Source organism: Anguilla rostrata, chromosome 15 (assembly GCF_018555375.3).
Source record: "Anguilla rostrata isolate EN2019 chromosome 15, ASM1855537v3, whole genome shotgun sequence".
Classification (NCBI taxonomy): Eukaryota; Metazoa; Chordata; class Actinopteri; order Anguilliformes; family Anguillidae; genus Anguilla; species Anguilla rostrata.
The window spans coordinates 13,959,544-13,977,191 of record NC_057947.1 but is presented as its reverse complement, the minus strand read 5'-3'; the positions used below and the strand labels follow the sequence as shown (position 1 = coordinate 13,977,191).

Genomic DNA, 17,648 nt, shown 5'->3' with positions numbered 1-17,648 from the left:
GCAACAAGCTCATCGTCACGCCGCATTACTGCATTTTCATTCGACCAGCCAAAGTCTATTGTTTATTCATTTCATTTATGTATTTATTTTGGGAGGGGGAGAAAAAAAAATCAATTCTGGAAATGAGGAAATCAATTACCTTTCTGCCTATTTGCACAGCCATTGTGTACCGTTTGAGGGAATGGCGCCTCGCCTTGAGCCGGAGACCTCCGAGGAAGCCGTTCGATGACATTGCAGGGTCAATAAGCCTCCTGCAAACGAGTAAACAAGGATTGTGTTTTCTCCTGGAACCCCCCTGCTCCCCCCCAGGAACTGCGCGTGAGGAGCACGGCGGCTCTCCTGTCTCAGAGGTCACCCAGGCCCTTGTGGCTCACGAGATTCACCTGCTGTTTGTTTTTCTACTCAGTCATTTAAGCCTCCCAGCACTGCCCTCTTAATGACGTTAAAAACCTGTCTTTCCGTCGCGCCCCTTTGAGTCTCTGCCGTCGCCCCAGCAGATCCTTCGCTGGGTACGGAGGTCAACCCGCTCAACTCGAAAACACAGCCGGGGCCTGGAGTCCATGCCCACGCTGCCACGACTGCTAAACTCTGTTTGCCGAGTAGACAGATGACGGGGATATGCAATGTACATACTAAGCGGAAAATTATTCGTGACGGAAGTGAACGGGGGACAAGGCCTGGATGAGTACAGTACATGCACCCGGTCCCAAATCTGTTGTTCCTTGTTTGACTGAATGGTCTTAATGGTGTTTAACGGCTATACACTTCTTTAGCAATAAATGACATCCCCCATGAGCACCATATGTCTATTTGCAGTTATTAACAAAATCATTTATAAATTTATTTACGAATGGATAAATATGAATTAATTAGATGAAATATGCTTATGGTGCAATATAATTCTTATGAGGGAACATTCATAGAAAGTCCCCATCTATTAACAGAAAAATCAATATATGTGCTGCAAAAATGTAGTGTAACTTTAACCAAAATGTGGACACATGATAGTACTGTTACAGTGCAATTTAGCACTGCACCAAGAATAACTTCACGTGGTTCAACATAACACCGACAGTGGAAGATACCATTTCTCTGCATTCATTTTTAACAGCCTCATTTTTTTTCAGTTACACATTACTGTGACATGAATGACGTAATCTGAGGACTACACTTGTGTTTTAAGTGAATACGATTTCACATCCACATTTTAACAAAGGCTATGATATACTTAACGACAACACAGAGTGCTTTGGTGACTGCTAAGGTATTGTCAATGACCATCAGTAAACTTGATCACACTTCATCAATCAATATATATACCACAGGGAAAGATGGTATGGCTCAGTGATATTAAGAAATTTGCGTTGATGTTGATATTTAGCCCTGTTTACTGACCTTTGCTTTTTGCCCAGTAACTGTTTTGATTTGCATTAAACTGCATTTTGTAATACTGCGAGCCAACCACAAATCATTTCTGCCTGGCATGTCCCATCAATTCAGTGTGCAGTGAGAGTGAGGGCCGGATTCTGTCTATCCACAAAGCTGTGTGTTCATGCCTCCATACTGTGAAGTTTCCTTCACTTTTTTAGCTCATTTATTCCTTTGCATTCATGCTATTCTGCTTCATGAACATTTTTCAGTGAGTAATCAGAGCCAATGGGGAGGTGCCCTGTCACAGAACTTTCTTTTTGGATGTGCTTTCTGTCAGTCACAGTGCATATCTGAGTAAGCATGGACAATAAATATCGGGGAGAATGCACAGCATTTGTGCATTTAACCATGCTGCCATGTTTTAGGCCTCTCTCCCCCTCCCCCTCCCCCCCACACACAAACTTGACTTCTGAAAATGCAAAAAAGTAATACTATCTGGTTTTCAACAGGTGCAAAGTCCACAGCCATTTCAAGCTTAGTTCTTAATCCTTAAATCCTTAAATAAAGAATTGATGAGAGCTTGTGCCATTATCTCATGTGAATTGAATTCCACCCAAAGTAATATATATATATATATTAGGAGTTTTTCAAAGCAAAATACTGAAAGAGTCTTGACTGGCCAAGTCACAGGATCTGAATCCAATTGAACATGCATTTCATATGCTGAAGAGAAAACATTAGTTAACTAAGTTAACTGAAAAAAGTAGGAGCAGAATAATGCTCCGGTACAGGTCTGCCAGAGAAGTCCGCAAGCAGTCATTGCATGCAAATGATATGCCATAAAGTACTAAACATAACTACGTTCATTTACGGAACATTAAAATGTCCCAAATATCATGGCGCCCTGAAATGGGGGAGACAATTAACAAAAAGTGCTGTAATTTCTACATAGTGAAACCAAAATGATGTATAAAAATACATTTGAATGTAAACACACACACATACATTAAATAAGCTAAAAGTGCAGGTGACCTTTAGTAAAAGGCCTGTGAACAGTAGTCTGGACTGCAGAGTGAAGGCATTAGATATTTACCAATTGATTTGGCAGTGTCACTCAGAATCGCAGCTTGCCTGAGGCAATAACCCATTCAACAGAATTCATATGTCTACTTCATATTAAGCCTGTGCACTGCTTATTGGCCTTTTCATTTTGAATTCTCGCTCCTGCGCCCGAATAGAGCCCATCTTTGTCCTGTTTGACATTACTATTCCCCCTCCCCAGACATTCCACCCATAAAACCACACAGCAGATCCTTTTGTTTATTGTTCCACAAAATCACGAGAAGGTTAACTGGATTCTTGCTAGAGCAGTTTATCTTATAGGGCAAGGGACCACACTCTATGGGCATTCAAACCTTGGTCAACTAATTATTGGAAATACTTCACCCTTTAGTACAACAAAGAGATTCCTGAAGATTACGGTTTTAAAATAGAACAAAATCTTCATGAATTCTTCTTTAATATAAATATGCTCAGTTTTTTAATTTAAAATTCTCAAGGATCTCTGTAGGAGTGTTTTCAAATTTTACTGAAATGTCAACAATTAAAATATTTTAACCCAGGTCTGCAGGTGAAGCATTCTCTGCGCTCAGTGCGCTCAGTTTCTCAATGAAGCAACCCCCTCAACTACAACCACCACCACCACCAAGAACAACAACAACAACAACAGCACCCCCCCCCGCGAAACAAACAAAATTCTGAGCTCACCCAAAGTGCCACAACCTTGTGTACACAGCTCAGATCATTGAAAGAGTGTTTGAATCTTCTCCTTGGATAAAGAACAAAACAAAAAACCCTTTCCAACTTCCAACGTGTTCTAAAGTATTGATTTTTGTCAGCATAATATTATTTTTCTTTTACCAGGCCCAGGCAAACCTACCATTGTTTTTTTAAAACCTGCTCTTCACTTTTTCATCTTCTTCTTCATCTTTCAGTTTGTTGGTGGATTTCAAACCAAGACTAACGTGCATACCGCCACCTACAGTACCGGAGTGTGTGGTATGTCATTTCACTTAAATTGTTCTTGTCTAAATCTTAAATTCTATTCACGAACCTAGTACCTCCAAAAAAGAAAAAGAATAAAAAGAAAACTCACCTCCCATATCCCATCTCCCATCCCCGCCCAACCTCTTTTACCCTTTCATACAACCTTTCCCTGTCTGTATTATATTTTTACATAGCAAAAGTACAACATCTGTTGACATTGCATTCCTCACACATATCTGAATTACATTTACCCAACAACAACAAACTTGATTTAAGCCCTGTATGATCAAATCGTTATGTTGATAATATTACCTCTTCTCTTCTGCACTTCCCTTTAAGCTACTTCACATTAATTGATTTCTGTATATTAAGGGAACCTCAGCCAATATCCTCTTCCTGGTTCTGTTTCTCTGTCTCTTAAAAGCACAAAGTGATAAAAATGAGACCTACCCTTTCCAAAATGGAAGGCTGAATTCACCGTTCAGTAATTTTATGTATTGTAGAAACCCACTAGTTTTCTAAGCTAACCCACAACAGTTTTCTGTTAAAGTCATTGTGGCAACCCATCAATATTGCACATTTATTTTGTGTCTCAAGTCTTACAGGTGTTTTATGGCATGATTTGTCAGTCGTATATATGTATGAAAAACTACATATTATATGATTGTGTCACAACTATATTACATATAGTTTTGTCATGTTGTATTTTTTTATACACATTTTAAAGTTTTCATCCACCATTATCAATTATAAATAGCTAATAAACCAGAACTCATTAAATTGGTTAAAAGCTGTTATGTGACTGCCATGCTATGTCAGTAAAGAGTTTTTATCTGTTAATTAAATCAAGTAATGTGAGAAGGGCACTGCAGTACATACAAACAGAAACATGACTAATAGCTGTGAACAAACTCATTGAATAGAAATGAAAGTATATATATATACCTAAATGCTGTCTATATGTATCTTATGTATCTTTAATCAGACCTTTTCTCTCACTGCATGGGCACAGTGTAAATTGTAGCATTTCCCGTGGTGTTGTGCTACAGTGCCTATTACAGGTGTCTGTGGTATTGAAGAAGGAGGTGTCTGTCTTTCATCCTGGTGCATTTTCATAGCCGTTTCCATGGGGACACTTCCCCAAACCTGCTTTCACATCCCTCTCTGTGGCTGATGATTTAGTATTGGCTTATTTTATTTGAGTTATTTTGGGGTAGAGGATTGCTTCCCTGTGAGAGGAAGAAATGAAGGTGAGGTCTGGAGCAGTGATTCGTCCCCCTGCTGATCAGCGCAGGTTTTAGATAAATAGTGGCATGGCGACCCATCGAATACACAGGATGCACACATTATGATAAAGTAGGTCCAAATCCCAATTTATTTTATGCTGTCTTTACTGTTACTGGTAAAGGTTCATCTCGAAACACTGGGAGACATAGTTAAGCACTGTTAAGAAGGCAGGAGGATGAATTTACCACTGTGGGCAGTGACATCTCTTAGTTCTTCAGTTTGCAAATACATTAAATACAGAATAATTCTCTCAGTGAAAATAAATCAGCATTCTGTACTGTGCTTTTTATCCCAAAAGTCCCTATTCTAATTTCTTGAAGCCCATTAAAATCTCTTACATCATACAAGGCTGGTGGTATATCTAGATAAAACTCGAAGCCATCATTAAAATGGCTGAATAAAGATGAATACACCTTATATGGCCATTTTGTTGGTTTTTTTTAGCACTGAAAGTTCTCATACAGTCTATGTGCTGTCAATGTTTCACACCTGAACAAGTTGGAGTTGGAAATGAAAATAAAATTTTAAAAAACTTGTAAACAGTGAAAAGGGTCTGTCAGCTGTAACATGTCAGCCATTTGAATTCAGATGGAAAGGTGTAAAACCAATAGTATGTAAACCTGTGTTTCTTACATGTTGTCTTGATGTTTTCATAAAACTTTTCTGCTTCATATTTTAATATATGTGAGCTTACTTTTTTTTATAAGTAAAAAGCTCATTTAGTAAGACATGGGTTCAAACAATTCTTGAACCTCTGCCTTCTATAATTGTTTTTTTTGTGCTGTGCTCTTTTCTCACGAAATTAAAATGCAGCAAATGAAAGTGTCTTATTTAAAATGGCCCCAAAAGAATTGACTCTCAAACCATTTCTGTCTGTGCAAATGTTAGATTTTCTTTTTAATTGAACAAAACGTTTTTAAGTGGCAGAGGCACGGTTGCACTGTCCTCCTGCACATCCTACACCATAATTTCTGTGCTCTCCCCTTTTAAAGAATGAAGTCCTCACTTTGGTTGTGAAGACGCCCTCATGCTGGTGGATGGGTGCTGATTCATTTACATTCATTCTAATAATAACCACCTGACACATCTGCCTGTCACTTGGAAAACAGCTTGGGCTTTTCTCCCATCCCTGGCTTGTTTTCTATTGTTTCAAATTTACCCTGTCATCAGTGAAAGCAAAGCTGTGAAAGTTAAGTAGAAACTGCAAGAGGGCACGTTTGTCACCACCTCTGAATGGGTAACAGTTTGGATGGTTTGTTTAGTTTATTTATGTTTTTGTCTAGTTTTCTTGTTTGTCAAAATCATTAATGGAACAAAATGTGCGGAGTTGCAACTTTCTTTCAGAAGGGAGTGAGACCTAATTAGCACTGACTCACAACAAACATGTTTTTCTTTTTTGTACATAAGTTTTGATGATTTTCAACATGGTCTCATAACCCATTCGTATCTAACCAACCAATTTCCAGCGCCCTAAAATTCATGCTTAGTCTACGCATGATGGGCTCCTCACATCACGTGACTTATCAAGTTTCTCCAAATCAATTTGAACCAAAACGAAAATCAGCCTTTTTCCTTTCGCCAGTGAATCAATAAAGGTAAGCCAATGTTGATACTGAATTTGGAAACTACATTTATAGAAAAGCTTTCTTATTTCGTAATCTCATTTTCATGCAGTATGATGAATCATTCTCTAGCTTTTTTCATCTGTCCTTTATCTGTCCAAATTGTCTTGTATCACTTACAAACTACCCAACGGCGTCCTGCATAGCTAGCTATGTGCTGGCCAGCCAGCAAGGTCTATTTGCATCAGTGTGGCTGCAGTATTATGAGTTTTATAATTAATCAGGGATTTAGCTTGTGAGTGAGGCATCAGAGTGTTTAGTTTTCAGTTCTTTTGAAATGTATAATGCAAGGGAACTGAGAAGATCTGTCTGATTAAAAACAACACCGTTAACATCTTTGAGGAACAATTAAATGTGCAGTCTGTATGTAAACACATTTTGTTCTTTGAATTAACAATTTTGGACCCTCTGATTTAGGAATAGAGAATTACTCATACAAAACCCAAGGTTAAGTCAAAACAATCGCTCAAGTATAGCACAGCTATAATGTCAATCATTTGCCATTTGTCATTGTCATTTCTAACATTTGCACTGATTATATGCACTGATTTATGAATTCTTTTTTGTAAATTCATAGCATTGTTTTTAGGTTTTGTGTTACAGTTTGTCGATGTGCATCAACATACGTATCAATACTGCCCCAATTCACAGTAAAAAGGTATGCCTGGATCGACCTACAAGGTATTTCAAAAGGTATTTGCCTCAAATGTTTGATGTACCTCTATTGCCACATAACTCAGCATTCTCTGGTCACAATATATATCAGGTCAAGCACATTTAAAATTTGCCCACTTCCTGTCTTTAAAGTAGCTTGCCTCACACTTAGGAATAGTCAACATTTTTGAGCAGATTTCCTCATCTAGTTGACCCAGACAGAAGTGTACTGGACTTTAATAAGGAAATACTGTGTATAAAGATGGATGCTGAGCATGACACAATCCCAGCTCCTTATCTTATCAAAACACATCATAACACAGATTTACTGAAAGCAGTTGTAAAGGCTTTTTTGAGCTAGCCAGCTTGGTAGAGTCCAACTGCAACTTGTAGTGCCCCAAGAACCTGACTAGCTGGCGACAGGAGCATCTATTTTAAAAAATATAGGTCTGGACAAAAAAAATGTCATTTTGGAAATTCTTTTTCATTAGCCTTGCTACAACCATCTCTTGTCAAATTTTAAATTATGGGATGTCACCATTTCAGAAACATAAAATGTATTGTTTTTAAACACAAGAATGGCCATAAACAAACAAGGCAAATGACAGTTTTTTGTTTGTTTGTTTTTAATGACCATTCTGAAATAGCCGCTCAGTCTACAATGTAGCAGAAAGTAAATTCAAATATAATGATTTTTATGTGCCTCAGTAGGGGTCTAGAGATCGAGAGTAGGGCGCAGAGAATGTTGTTCAGCTGTCAGTATTGTCCATAGAACAAATCAGCAGATTTATTTGCTTGTCTGTCCTGACACTGTTAAAAAAACAAAACAAAAAAAAAACAAAAAACTAATTTACAAAGTGATAAAATTTCAGGGGCAGACCTGTACTTGGATGCTTGTCAAAATACAGATGATGGAAGTATATTAATGATGATTCCTTTTGGTGCTGAAATCCCCACAACTTCTAAGCAAAATCCCCACAAATTTGTAGAAAATTTAGCTGGCTCAGTTTCAGGGCATTTTCAGTGCAAGTTATGGTGGTAAAATTATTGGCTAGCTCGCCCTTATTAATTCATTTTTGCCTTGGGCTACAGATATTTAAACAAGAAAAATCAAAACACATATTAATGTCTCAGAGAAGCAAATACGGAATATAAATTTCAAAATGGGGTTTGCAATCAAAAGGCCTTTAAGGTCTCATTTACTCAGACCTAAACCTCCAAATAAATACACAGGAAATCAAGTGAGGCAGAAAAATAAACAATAAAAAAATCTGTAGTTCATACAATAACATGCAATTAATCATTTGAATTGCATGAATTTAAGTAGTTTCCATAAAAAGCTGGCTAGATGCTTGAGCATGACAATCATCTAATTACTGTGTGTTAGGGTTTATGTAACCAAGCAGGCTTTGGCCTCTGGTGTTACCACAAAAAATATTTTGACATTATCACTTTTTATTTCATTATAATTCAAGAATTATATGGAACTTTATATACACCAGGGGTACACTGTTTCCAAACAAAGATATATCAAGTCAAAAATGCAAGCCACAGAACATGATCTCAACCATAGACTGTTGAGAAAAATAGACACAATGATGAATGTCACCCGGTCATGTCCTTAGGCTTGTGTACACTGGCACATGAAGAACCAACCAGGGCGCCACCATTGTATTTTTGTAACCATTTTGCAATCAATGCAAGCAGGTTAATTGTTTTTTTTCCTCCAGTTTTTGGAAGATTTTACTAATTTTACTAAAACTCAACAGCATGCATTACTGCTAGTAACATTTCAATTATTTACATTGACTCATATTTTTTATATTGTTATATTTTCATTTGTTGTAAGAGACAACTGTTAGTCTTTGATAATAATGCTCATCATATTTGTATGGGGGGCTAACTAATAGGTGTTAGGATAGGGCATACCCTGGGGAGTGTTAGCATAGTGACTTGTAATGGCCTGCTTTGTTAGAATTCATACCACTCACAATTTAACTCTTTAAGAGGTTTGCGTTATTCTCTAAGTGGGCATTTCATGTATTGTAGCGTAAGCATTCATTGGTGGCTCAGTCATAAGCCAAAAGGTTGTGTACATGTATCCAAAATTTTAAATAATGTTGATAAAATCTGCACAATTTTTTATTTTTCTAATAGCCTAATTCAGGAGAACTGGCTATATCTGATGGTATTTTTCATGCACACTTCATAAACTTCATATTCAGACTCACTCAGCCAAGATGTAGCTTCACTTGTACGGTCCAGGGATATGTCTGTTGCTCTGAAATATATGTATGGTCATCCAGCAATGATTAGTGAAGTTGAATAACATTTAATAATATTGTCAGAAAGACAGCAGCAGACTACACAATGTCATGATCTTGGGACAGGTTGTCACATGAAACCGTTTATACTAGATTATACATAGGACTACAGCTCAAGTATCAAAGACACATTAGATTCTCTATTATTCCTCCTTACTTAATAAAACCTACTAAAACTTTTTCAACATCCATACGAAACAATGTCTTATTACATAAAATGTGTAGTACCATTTTTTTTTACTTTGAAGGGTAAAAAATTGTTCTCACCTCAGATTAGTGTGACCTTGACCAAATGTGAAAAGGAAGTTGACAAGAGGTCACACATATTGCTGTTACATTTTCGAGGTAGTGCCATCTGGTGTTGGAGTTATGAGTAGCATGACACCTATGTGACATGTCCTGGTTTCCGCTACACACTATAAATACATCTAAGGGCTTTTTATAATTGGGGCACAAAAATCGATTTCGAAGTCGTCGCCCTGCTCTGCAGTGTCTCCCGCGCTCCATGTGAAGGGTCTTGAAGGAGAAAAAAGTACACAGACGAACATCAGCACTCCGTAAGCCCTACCATGGAAACAAAGAATGATAATTTAAAGCTCTTTAGAAGATGTGTACCCCTATTTAACACTGACAAATAAGTAACACACTGACAAAGTAGAGGAAAAGACAAAATATAGCGTCATAAGCTGAACTAGCTATCAGTGAAAACGATGTACCGATATTGTCATTTAGCCCAGATAAGAGGTGATACTGCACACATAATGTTAGCTAACATGATAGGAGATGTACTATGCTTAGCTATGTGACTGGCAAGCAGCAAAGTTTAACAAGTCAACATTGTCTCTGTACATTCACAACATTGGGCAGTTAACTAGTTAGTTATAAACCTTATATTTTATATATTTTACCACCACAAAGTGCTGCCTGCTTCAGTAGTCCAGTGAGCGGGCGGGACTCATGTCAAGGAGAAAGGATACCATCAATATTAACATTTCAGTCATCCATGCTTCCTGCCGGTGTTGAACATGGCGCTGGGGGAACTTTTGACCCCAAAGCACATTACATTTAATCAACACACTGTGTAAAAATAGAGGACCTGCCCACAAGCGACTGACTGTGGGAGATTTAAGCGATGCTAGGTGATACCAACTTCATCCCTGTACAAAAATATCACATAACATCTACGACCTGCATGCTAACTGTGCTACCTCTGTGAACGGCTATTTCATAACAACAATGACGACAAATCATTACCAATGAGTGAATCTCGGCACCATAGTTATATAGACAGTATAACCCTTCTGTGACTTCATAATTATTGAGGAAGATTTATATATTCATTTATTTGTATAAACTAAGCATGTTGCAGATTATTAGAGCACATGCTGAGCCCAAGGAAAAAACAATAGTTTTGGCTTTTTACTTTGCTCATGTTTATTTCCAAGCTCCCTGGAAACTTCAGTTTTGTTTCTCTAGAAGGTCATTCTCATACCCCAAAAATATAATTATTAAAGAAATTCCCCTATATATTTTCCATCACTATGCTACAGTTCTCCTCATAAATCCACAGCATTTTTCCGTGGTCATAAAGCTAAAACCTAGACTGCTCTGTGGAGCAGCAGCGGAATCATAATGAATCTAAAATTCTAATTTGATGAGCCTGAAGGATGCATTAAAGGCCATTCCTAACCAAATGGCCATATTGTTTGTCGGTGGATGGCGATTTGCTGGAAATCTGCTATGAGCCGGGCCAGCTAGGAATGTGATGTGAGGCGGACCATGCAGTTGCGCATGACTGGAACAGCATAATTCATTTGCCTCTCAGCAAACATGAGCTTTAATCTTTTGTGTGGTGGGAATCTGAACTAATGAGATAAATTAAGAATTATAAGTCGAAAGCTACACTGTAAATATATGGCGGGAGCTGAGGAAAATGGCTTCCCGGGAGCACTGTAAACATAACATGGAAATGAATTCCACTGATAAGTCCTATTTAGAGCAGACTAAAAGGAAATGTACACACTGCAGCAGACACAGCCGATAAAAAATAACACATTCCCTCATACCTCCCCTTTACCTTTCTTTAGGAGCATTTAAATATGGTACTGTGTTAAATGATAAAATAATAATACAAGTAGTAATAGTAATAGTAATAATAATAATAATAATAATAATAATAATTATTATTATTATAATTATTATAATTATAGAAATAAAAAAACTGAAGTTGTGTGATGGTGACTGTTGTCCCCACAAGTCACAGAAGCAATTAAGTTAGAAGAAGTTCCCCTGGTGCCACCTTAAAAAGAACACACACCTCGCATGCTAATGAATCTGAGACCAGGAAACGTTAATATTAGTAATCTTTTTTTTATTCAGTAATTCTTTTTCCAGATAGATCACATTGAACACAGCCATTAGACAATAGCAGTTGAGATAATCCGTACAATAGGTTTCTGTTCTCATTCTCTAGTTGCCCAGTGTAGCCAAGAGCCCTATGGAATGAAAGGAGAAGGGTAGGGTTGGCAAAGGGTGGGGCTGGGGGGGGGGGTGGGAGGGGTGGTTTAGGGTGGCTGGAAAATGTCGGAAGAGGGCCCCTGGCCAGTAGGGAGCGAGAGCGCCAGGGTCTCAATCACGTTTCATTCAATTATGCTGCAAATCAACAAACTTTGATAGCCGAAATTCCCCTCCGCACTAATACAGCAATTAATCCTTCCCAATGCCAAAAGAAAGTAATTAGACAATAATGAGGGGGTGTACATTATACTAGATTTCCAACTACGTGTTGACCTCAGCAACTTCTACTCCATTAGCCAGCAAATAGCTTGAAAGCCAAAGGTAATAAAGCATGTCTCACACTTCACACAGAGAACAGTCTTATTTATGCTGCTGAATTACTGGCCTTGAATTTGAACACAGGACCCCGTAGCAGTCCATCAGAATCGCACAATATTTTAGCGCAGAAGAAGTAGGAAAATAAGAAGCAGAACTGTTCAAAGAGACAATGGTTTCTTTAAAAAAGAAAGTTTGCAAAACACTTAGGAACACAGTTACTTTTCCAGCGTTAATAACTACTCAGACCCAGCACAGTGTTTACACGCGCACACTCACAAACAGGTGAAAGCCATGAAAACAGGAGGAGGGGAAAAAAACCAACAAGCAGACTCCGTATCCATCGCTGCGTTTCAGTTACCTCTCTCAAAACATTTATGTTCCTTTACAGTGTTGTTCATTTAAATGAAAGGATTTAGTCACCGAGCGGTGATAGGAGAGGGACAGGAAATGAAATAATTCTGTCAGGCTGAAGCGGCCCTTTTGTAGTGCTGGGATCAGCAGCGTGTGGAACACAGCGTTTCATTACTTGTTCTGGGTTGTTGCGGCATTCTTGCAAACATGTCGAGCATGTCAGAAATGTCAGGCTTGTCATCCAGTTTTAAAAAATCTAATTTAGAAACCAACACAAAGGCATCCTTCTCCCAGAACCCGTCTCTGGCAGTGTGTTGATAAAGCTACTACAACAGACAGTGGAGAAAAAGGTAGAAAAAAAGTTTCTTCATTGCTATTTTGAGCTAGCTAGCAAGAAGAAAAAATTGATTTACAGGAATGGAGGGGAAGGGAAGATAAAAATCACAACAATGCGTTTATGCTCTACAGTGGCGTGGCAGCGTAGGGCCAGAAAGCCAGAGATGTACGCGGCTCCTTGTGTCATCCCGGCTCTCAGTTTCATAATTGGTTCGATTATCTTTAATTTAATGCGGGCAACCGTGTGTTCAGGGCGCTCAGAATTTCAGCAAACACATATGGTCACCTGTGCTAATTTAGCATGATAAATGATCCAGTTATGTCATTAAGACATGGCCACCCAGACCACAGCTGGCCTTATTCCTGTATAGTGATTATAGAGTAAGATTTCATGAACCCTACAACGGGTGGAGATAAAATGACCTGTTAATCACTGAATTTTCTCTGAACCAATCAAACAAATTCTCTCTCAAAAGAAAAAAGAAAAACAAACTGTTCTGCATCAGTGAGCAGAAGATATGGTAACTTATTCTTCACAGTGTCTACAAAGAATGCACACCCTTTGACTGTGAATTCAGTCAAAAAATTTTGATAAGAAATTTTTCACAAAATGGCTGATTTGAAGTTTTATGTTCTCTGGGTTTTTATAAGCTAGGCCTTTTCAAAATGGTCAATGAATAGAAGATCAGGACCTGCATGTTTAGGAGTCTATAAAGATTGAAATGGACTTTGTACATGGATGTTTATATATGGCTGCATGGCATCATTATCCACAGTTTTCATCTAATTTAATCCTTGCAAGCACATTTTAAATTATTCCAGTCCCAGTCCAGCTCACTTAAAGCGGTAAAGTGTCCCCAAGATCTTCTGTAAGTTTTGAGAAAGAACTTTGCATTTTTACAAAACTGCAAAAGTGAACACACAAGGCTGTTAGAAACCTCATTGTACATGATTTTAAAGAATAATCTCTTTAAATTATTTGAATTATGCTTTGACTACTTCAATAGTGCTCAGCTTAGAAAAGACATTTAAAAAAAAAAAGAAAATAATTTCCTTGGAATTTCAGTTATCAAGTTCGATAAATCTTGAGAGAATGAAAATTCTGACGAATACAATGCAGTGCATACAGAATATACATAAACTGCTCAAACAGGAACCTTTTTTTGGTCCTAATTTACAAAAATCAAAAACGGCACATTCCTCTGTGAATCCTTCAGCCTGGCACACTGGCTCGGGCGCAACAGTCACCAGAAGTGTTCGGCACAGAGCAGGTAAGGCAGTTTTACGTTTAAAAAGGAAATAAGAACTGCAGTATAAATGACAAGATTTTATCCTTCCAGAAACAAAACAAAGCAAAAAGAAAATGTAGCTGCCTCGGAGCATGACATTGGCTGAGTAGGAGCGCTCATTTGAGCCAGCGATTGTTGCTTTTCCTTCTATTTTTTTGTTTCCCAAGAGCTGGCTCGTGAAGCTTTGAACAGTTTATGTATCCGAGTGATTCGGACCGAATGCAAAGGGAGACTGCACTGAAGCTCTGCAGCTCAATGCTGCAGGAAGAGCAGTGGAACAAAAGAAAGTAAACTCATAGAGTTCGACGGCTACCACGGCAACAGTTGCCAAATACAATATAAGCCCATGTACTGTATATTGCAACACAACTATATATTAATTTAATAAAATACACAATATAGCTCTTATACACTTAACAATTTGGCTCATATGCACAGAAATTGCAGTAAATCAATAAAAAATATTTCATTTTGATGTAAACACATTTAATTTGATACATTTACACATTAAATGATATTGTGTACAATGATATGTGAAGGGACATTTCCTTTTTATTCTTTTTTTTTTTCTTTTTGAAACTCGGAGCCATAGCAGTGTCCTCGGCAGTTTCTTAATAAATAATTATTTCACAATTAACTGCACTTTGTCATTTTAAACACATTTTTGTTCTCTCTTTTTCTGTTCACTCCTTTTTTTTTTTTTTTTACAAAATGTATAAATATTTTTGTTAATATTTGGACACTATACATGAGTGTATACATATTTAACTATATATATATATATCTTTATATATATATCTTTCACAGTAGAGGAAAAATGTCCCTTATATACAGGTGTGTGATAACTGTAATACAGGGTTGGACACATGGACAGTACTGCACATGAGGGATGGGGAGAATGATGGCCAATGAGGCGCTTACACTTCAAACATGATGCGTCTTACCGCTTCACCTATCTGGAATGTTCTAGAATGTGTCAGATAAATGTGTCAGGGAATACAGTTTACACATGTGAACCATAATGGTGGAAAATGGTTACATTTTTCTTAAAAGCCCCACCCAACCCCCCTAACCCCTCCATCCACCAGCCCTTACCAAAAAAAATTCATTTTTCAGGTTTTTTTTTTTTTCTCCATCAAACAACAATATCTCAATATCAGAAAAGTTGTGTGTGTCTTTCTCTCTCTCTGGCTCCATCTGTCTCTCTCTATCTCTGTCTCTCTCTCATCTGGAAAATTCTGCCTTTACACCGATTGTCATGATACACTATCATATCTGCGGCGAACACACACACTCTCCAGCACAAGCACACACTCACGCACGCACACACAGGGACACACATACACGCCCGTTGCGTGCGAGTGGGGTATTTCTGCTAAAGGACTGAAATGAAATTGGCTATGAGCTGGTGGACACTTAAAATGCTTAATTCCAGGAAAGAATTCCATAGTCGGTTTCTCAATGCCACCTCCCAAATCCAAAAACACTTCATTCCTTTATTAGTTTAGGTCAAATAGGGCCCCACCCATTTGAGTGGGTGTGGCCTCGCTCCCTGGCAGTCCTGCAAAATCTTAGGCCCTTGCTCACTTATGTCATTTCTTCCAGAGGTGTGGCCTCACTCCCCCAGCAGTCCTGCAAAAGCTTAGCCCCCCCGCTGACATCACTTCCTGAGGGGCGTGGCCTCACTCCCTCGGCAGTCCTGCAAGAGTTTGTCGATATCCCGTACCACCTGGTCTGCATCCATGCCCTCCTGGGGGAGGTTGGCAGCGTTGCCATGGTGATCCAGCTGCTCCAGGACGGAGTCCATCTCACTGGAGTCCTGGCTAGCGCGCGAGCGCACGTCCGTCAGCGCCTTGGCCACGGGGTCAGAGTTCACATGTGATGTCGCATCCTTCGCCTGCTTGTTCGGTGACAGGTACTGTCCGTCGGGCGGGCCGTAGTGACCGCCGCAGCCACCCGACTTTCCCTCGGCCGCTCCGCCTGTGGGACCTTTCCCAGAGGCACAGGGTGCCGAGCACATTTTGGTGGGGCTATTTGAGGCTGAGGGGACCTCCTGGAGCAGGGGGCTGAGAGCCCGCTTGGCCTTCAGGTATGGCTTGACATTTGCCACCAGAATGGTGTGGTCCCGCCTTTCCTTTCCAAAGGTGCAGAAAGTCTTTTTCCCATTGGGGTTGACTGTCTCATAGGTCTCCGTCTCCACAGCGACCTCCATCCCCGCCGGTACAAAAACGTTGGTACGGTAGTCCGCCCCCTCTGCCTGGTTCCCTGTCGGGAACTGAGGCATCCAGCAGCGGTCTGAGTGCCCTAGCACTCGGCACTCCTCTGTACAGTTAACACACTCTTCTTCTGCAGGAGAGAGAGAGAGAGAGAGAGAGAGAGAGGGAGAGAGCGAGAGGTTTATCTCTTTTGCTATTAAGGTTTATCGCTTTAGTTGTTAAATGATGTGCGGGATACATGTGTGGGTCTCCCTCTCGACCGAGCAATCTGTGTGCCCCGTTGTGTCCTATAATTAAACACACAACAGTGCACGCACATGTGTAGATGCAAATTAAATTTTAAAAAAGAAAGAAAAAACTGAATAATTACTCAAAGGAGGAGCGCAAGCTTTCAGGGGAATAGTGAATACCAGCTGGCAGAGTTTGTATTTTCCACGGCTATGATCAAGGGGATCACATTGTTTACAGAAAGCCCAGAATACACTCCCCTCCCTAAAAATGGGAGAGGAGAAAAACAACAGTTCAATTTGGCAAAAGTGCGCCACTGTTATCACAAATTTATGTCACCGGGCTTTGAAGCCATCCCAAAGCAGACAAGCCGTATATTTCAGCCAACTGCCTTGCGCTTTTCTGTTTGTGTCTCCCTTTCATCTGAATTCAGAAGAAACCACATTCCAGATTATTTGTTTTTGATGGCGCATCCAAAGCATCCAAGACAGGAGAAAAAAATGAAAAAGCAAAATAAGTAAATAAATAAACAGGAACAGGCCCTCCTTACCATAAACCTTCAAAATGCTCAGGTAGGAACTCATTTAGAGGGAAAACAACTTGCAGGTCTTTGTAAGCCTCCAGCTCATGGGCATGCATGACTGAACACAGATTCCAAGTTTAGCCATCATGTCGCTTTGTGGTTTTTCCCATGAAAAGTAAATGACCAAAACGCGGCCATTAACTATTCAGAAGTGCACAGCAGGAATGTGCTTTCCGGAACGTTGGGTAGCAGATGTCCATACAAGAACGCGCGCTTTGTGGCCCTCCAAATTCAATGGAAAACCATTTCCCATAGTTAAAAAGAACTAACCCAAACATGCCAGCTAAACTTTTTTCTACCAAATCCCCATAGTCTCAGACAACTGTGACTGGAAAGCAAAAGGCGGTGGTGGATAGCAAAAGTAAGGCGACAAGAACATTGTTCTGCTACATCCCATAATGATCTGTTCTGATGAAGCCATGAGGACGGGAGCCATTAGTGCTAATCCTCTATTATTACATCACTGGATGCGACTCTGCATAAGAAACCAGCTCACGACTGATGTT

The 17,648-nt window shown here is 39.2% G+C and overlaps 1 protein-coding gene and 1 long non-coding RNA gene across 5 annotated transcripts in view; both read right to left on the bottom strand.

Moving 5' to 3' along the window:
- LOC135241223 (uncharacterized) overlaps nt 1–718 on the bottom strand; it is a 44,142-nt gene extending 43,424 nt beyond the window's left edge. Inside the window, exon 1 of the long non-coding RNA XR_010325944.1 lies at nt 140–718. This is a non-coding gene — a long non-coding RNA (uncharacterized LOC135241223). The remainder of the gene's footprint in view (nt 1–139) is intronic.
- Nucleotides 719–11,658: 10,940 nt separating this feature from the next.
- pcdh17 (protocadherin 17) overlaps nt 11,659–17,648 on the bottom strand; it is a 58,490-nt gene continuing 52,500 nt past the window's right edge. For all 4 annotated transcript variants that reach the window (XM_064310452.1, XM_064310453.1, XM_064310454.1 and 1 more), the window contains exon 5: nt 11,659–16,461. In XM_064310452.1, the coding sequence (XP_064166522.1) occupies nt 15,776–16,461 (686 nt within the window). In that variant the 3' untranslated portion in view covers nt 11,659–15,775. The remainder of the gene's footprint in view (nt 16,462–17,648) is intronic.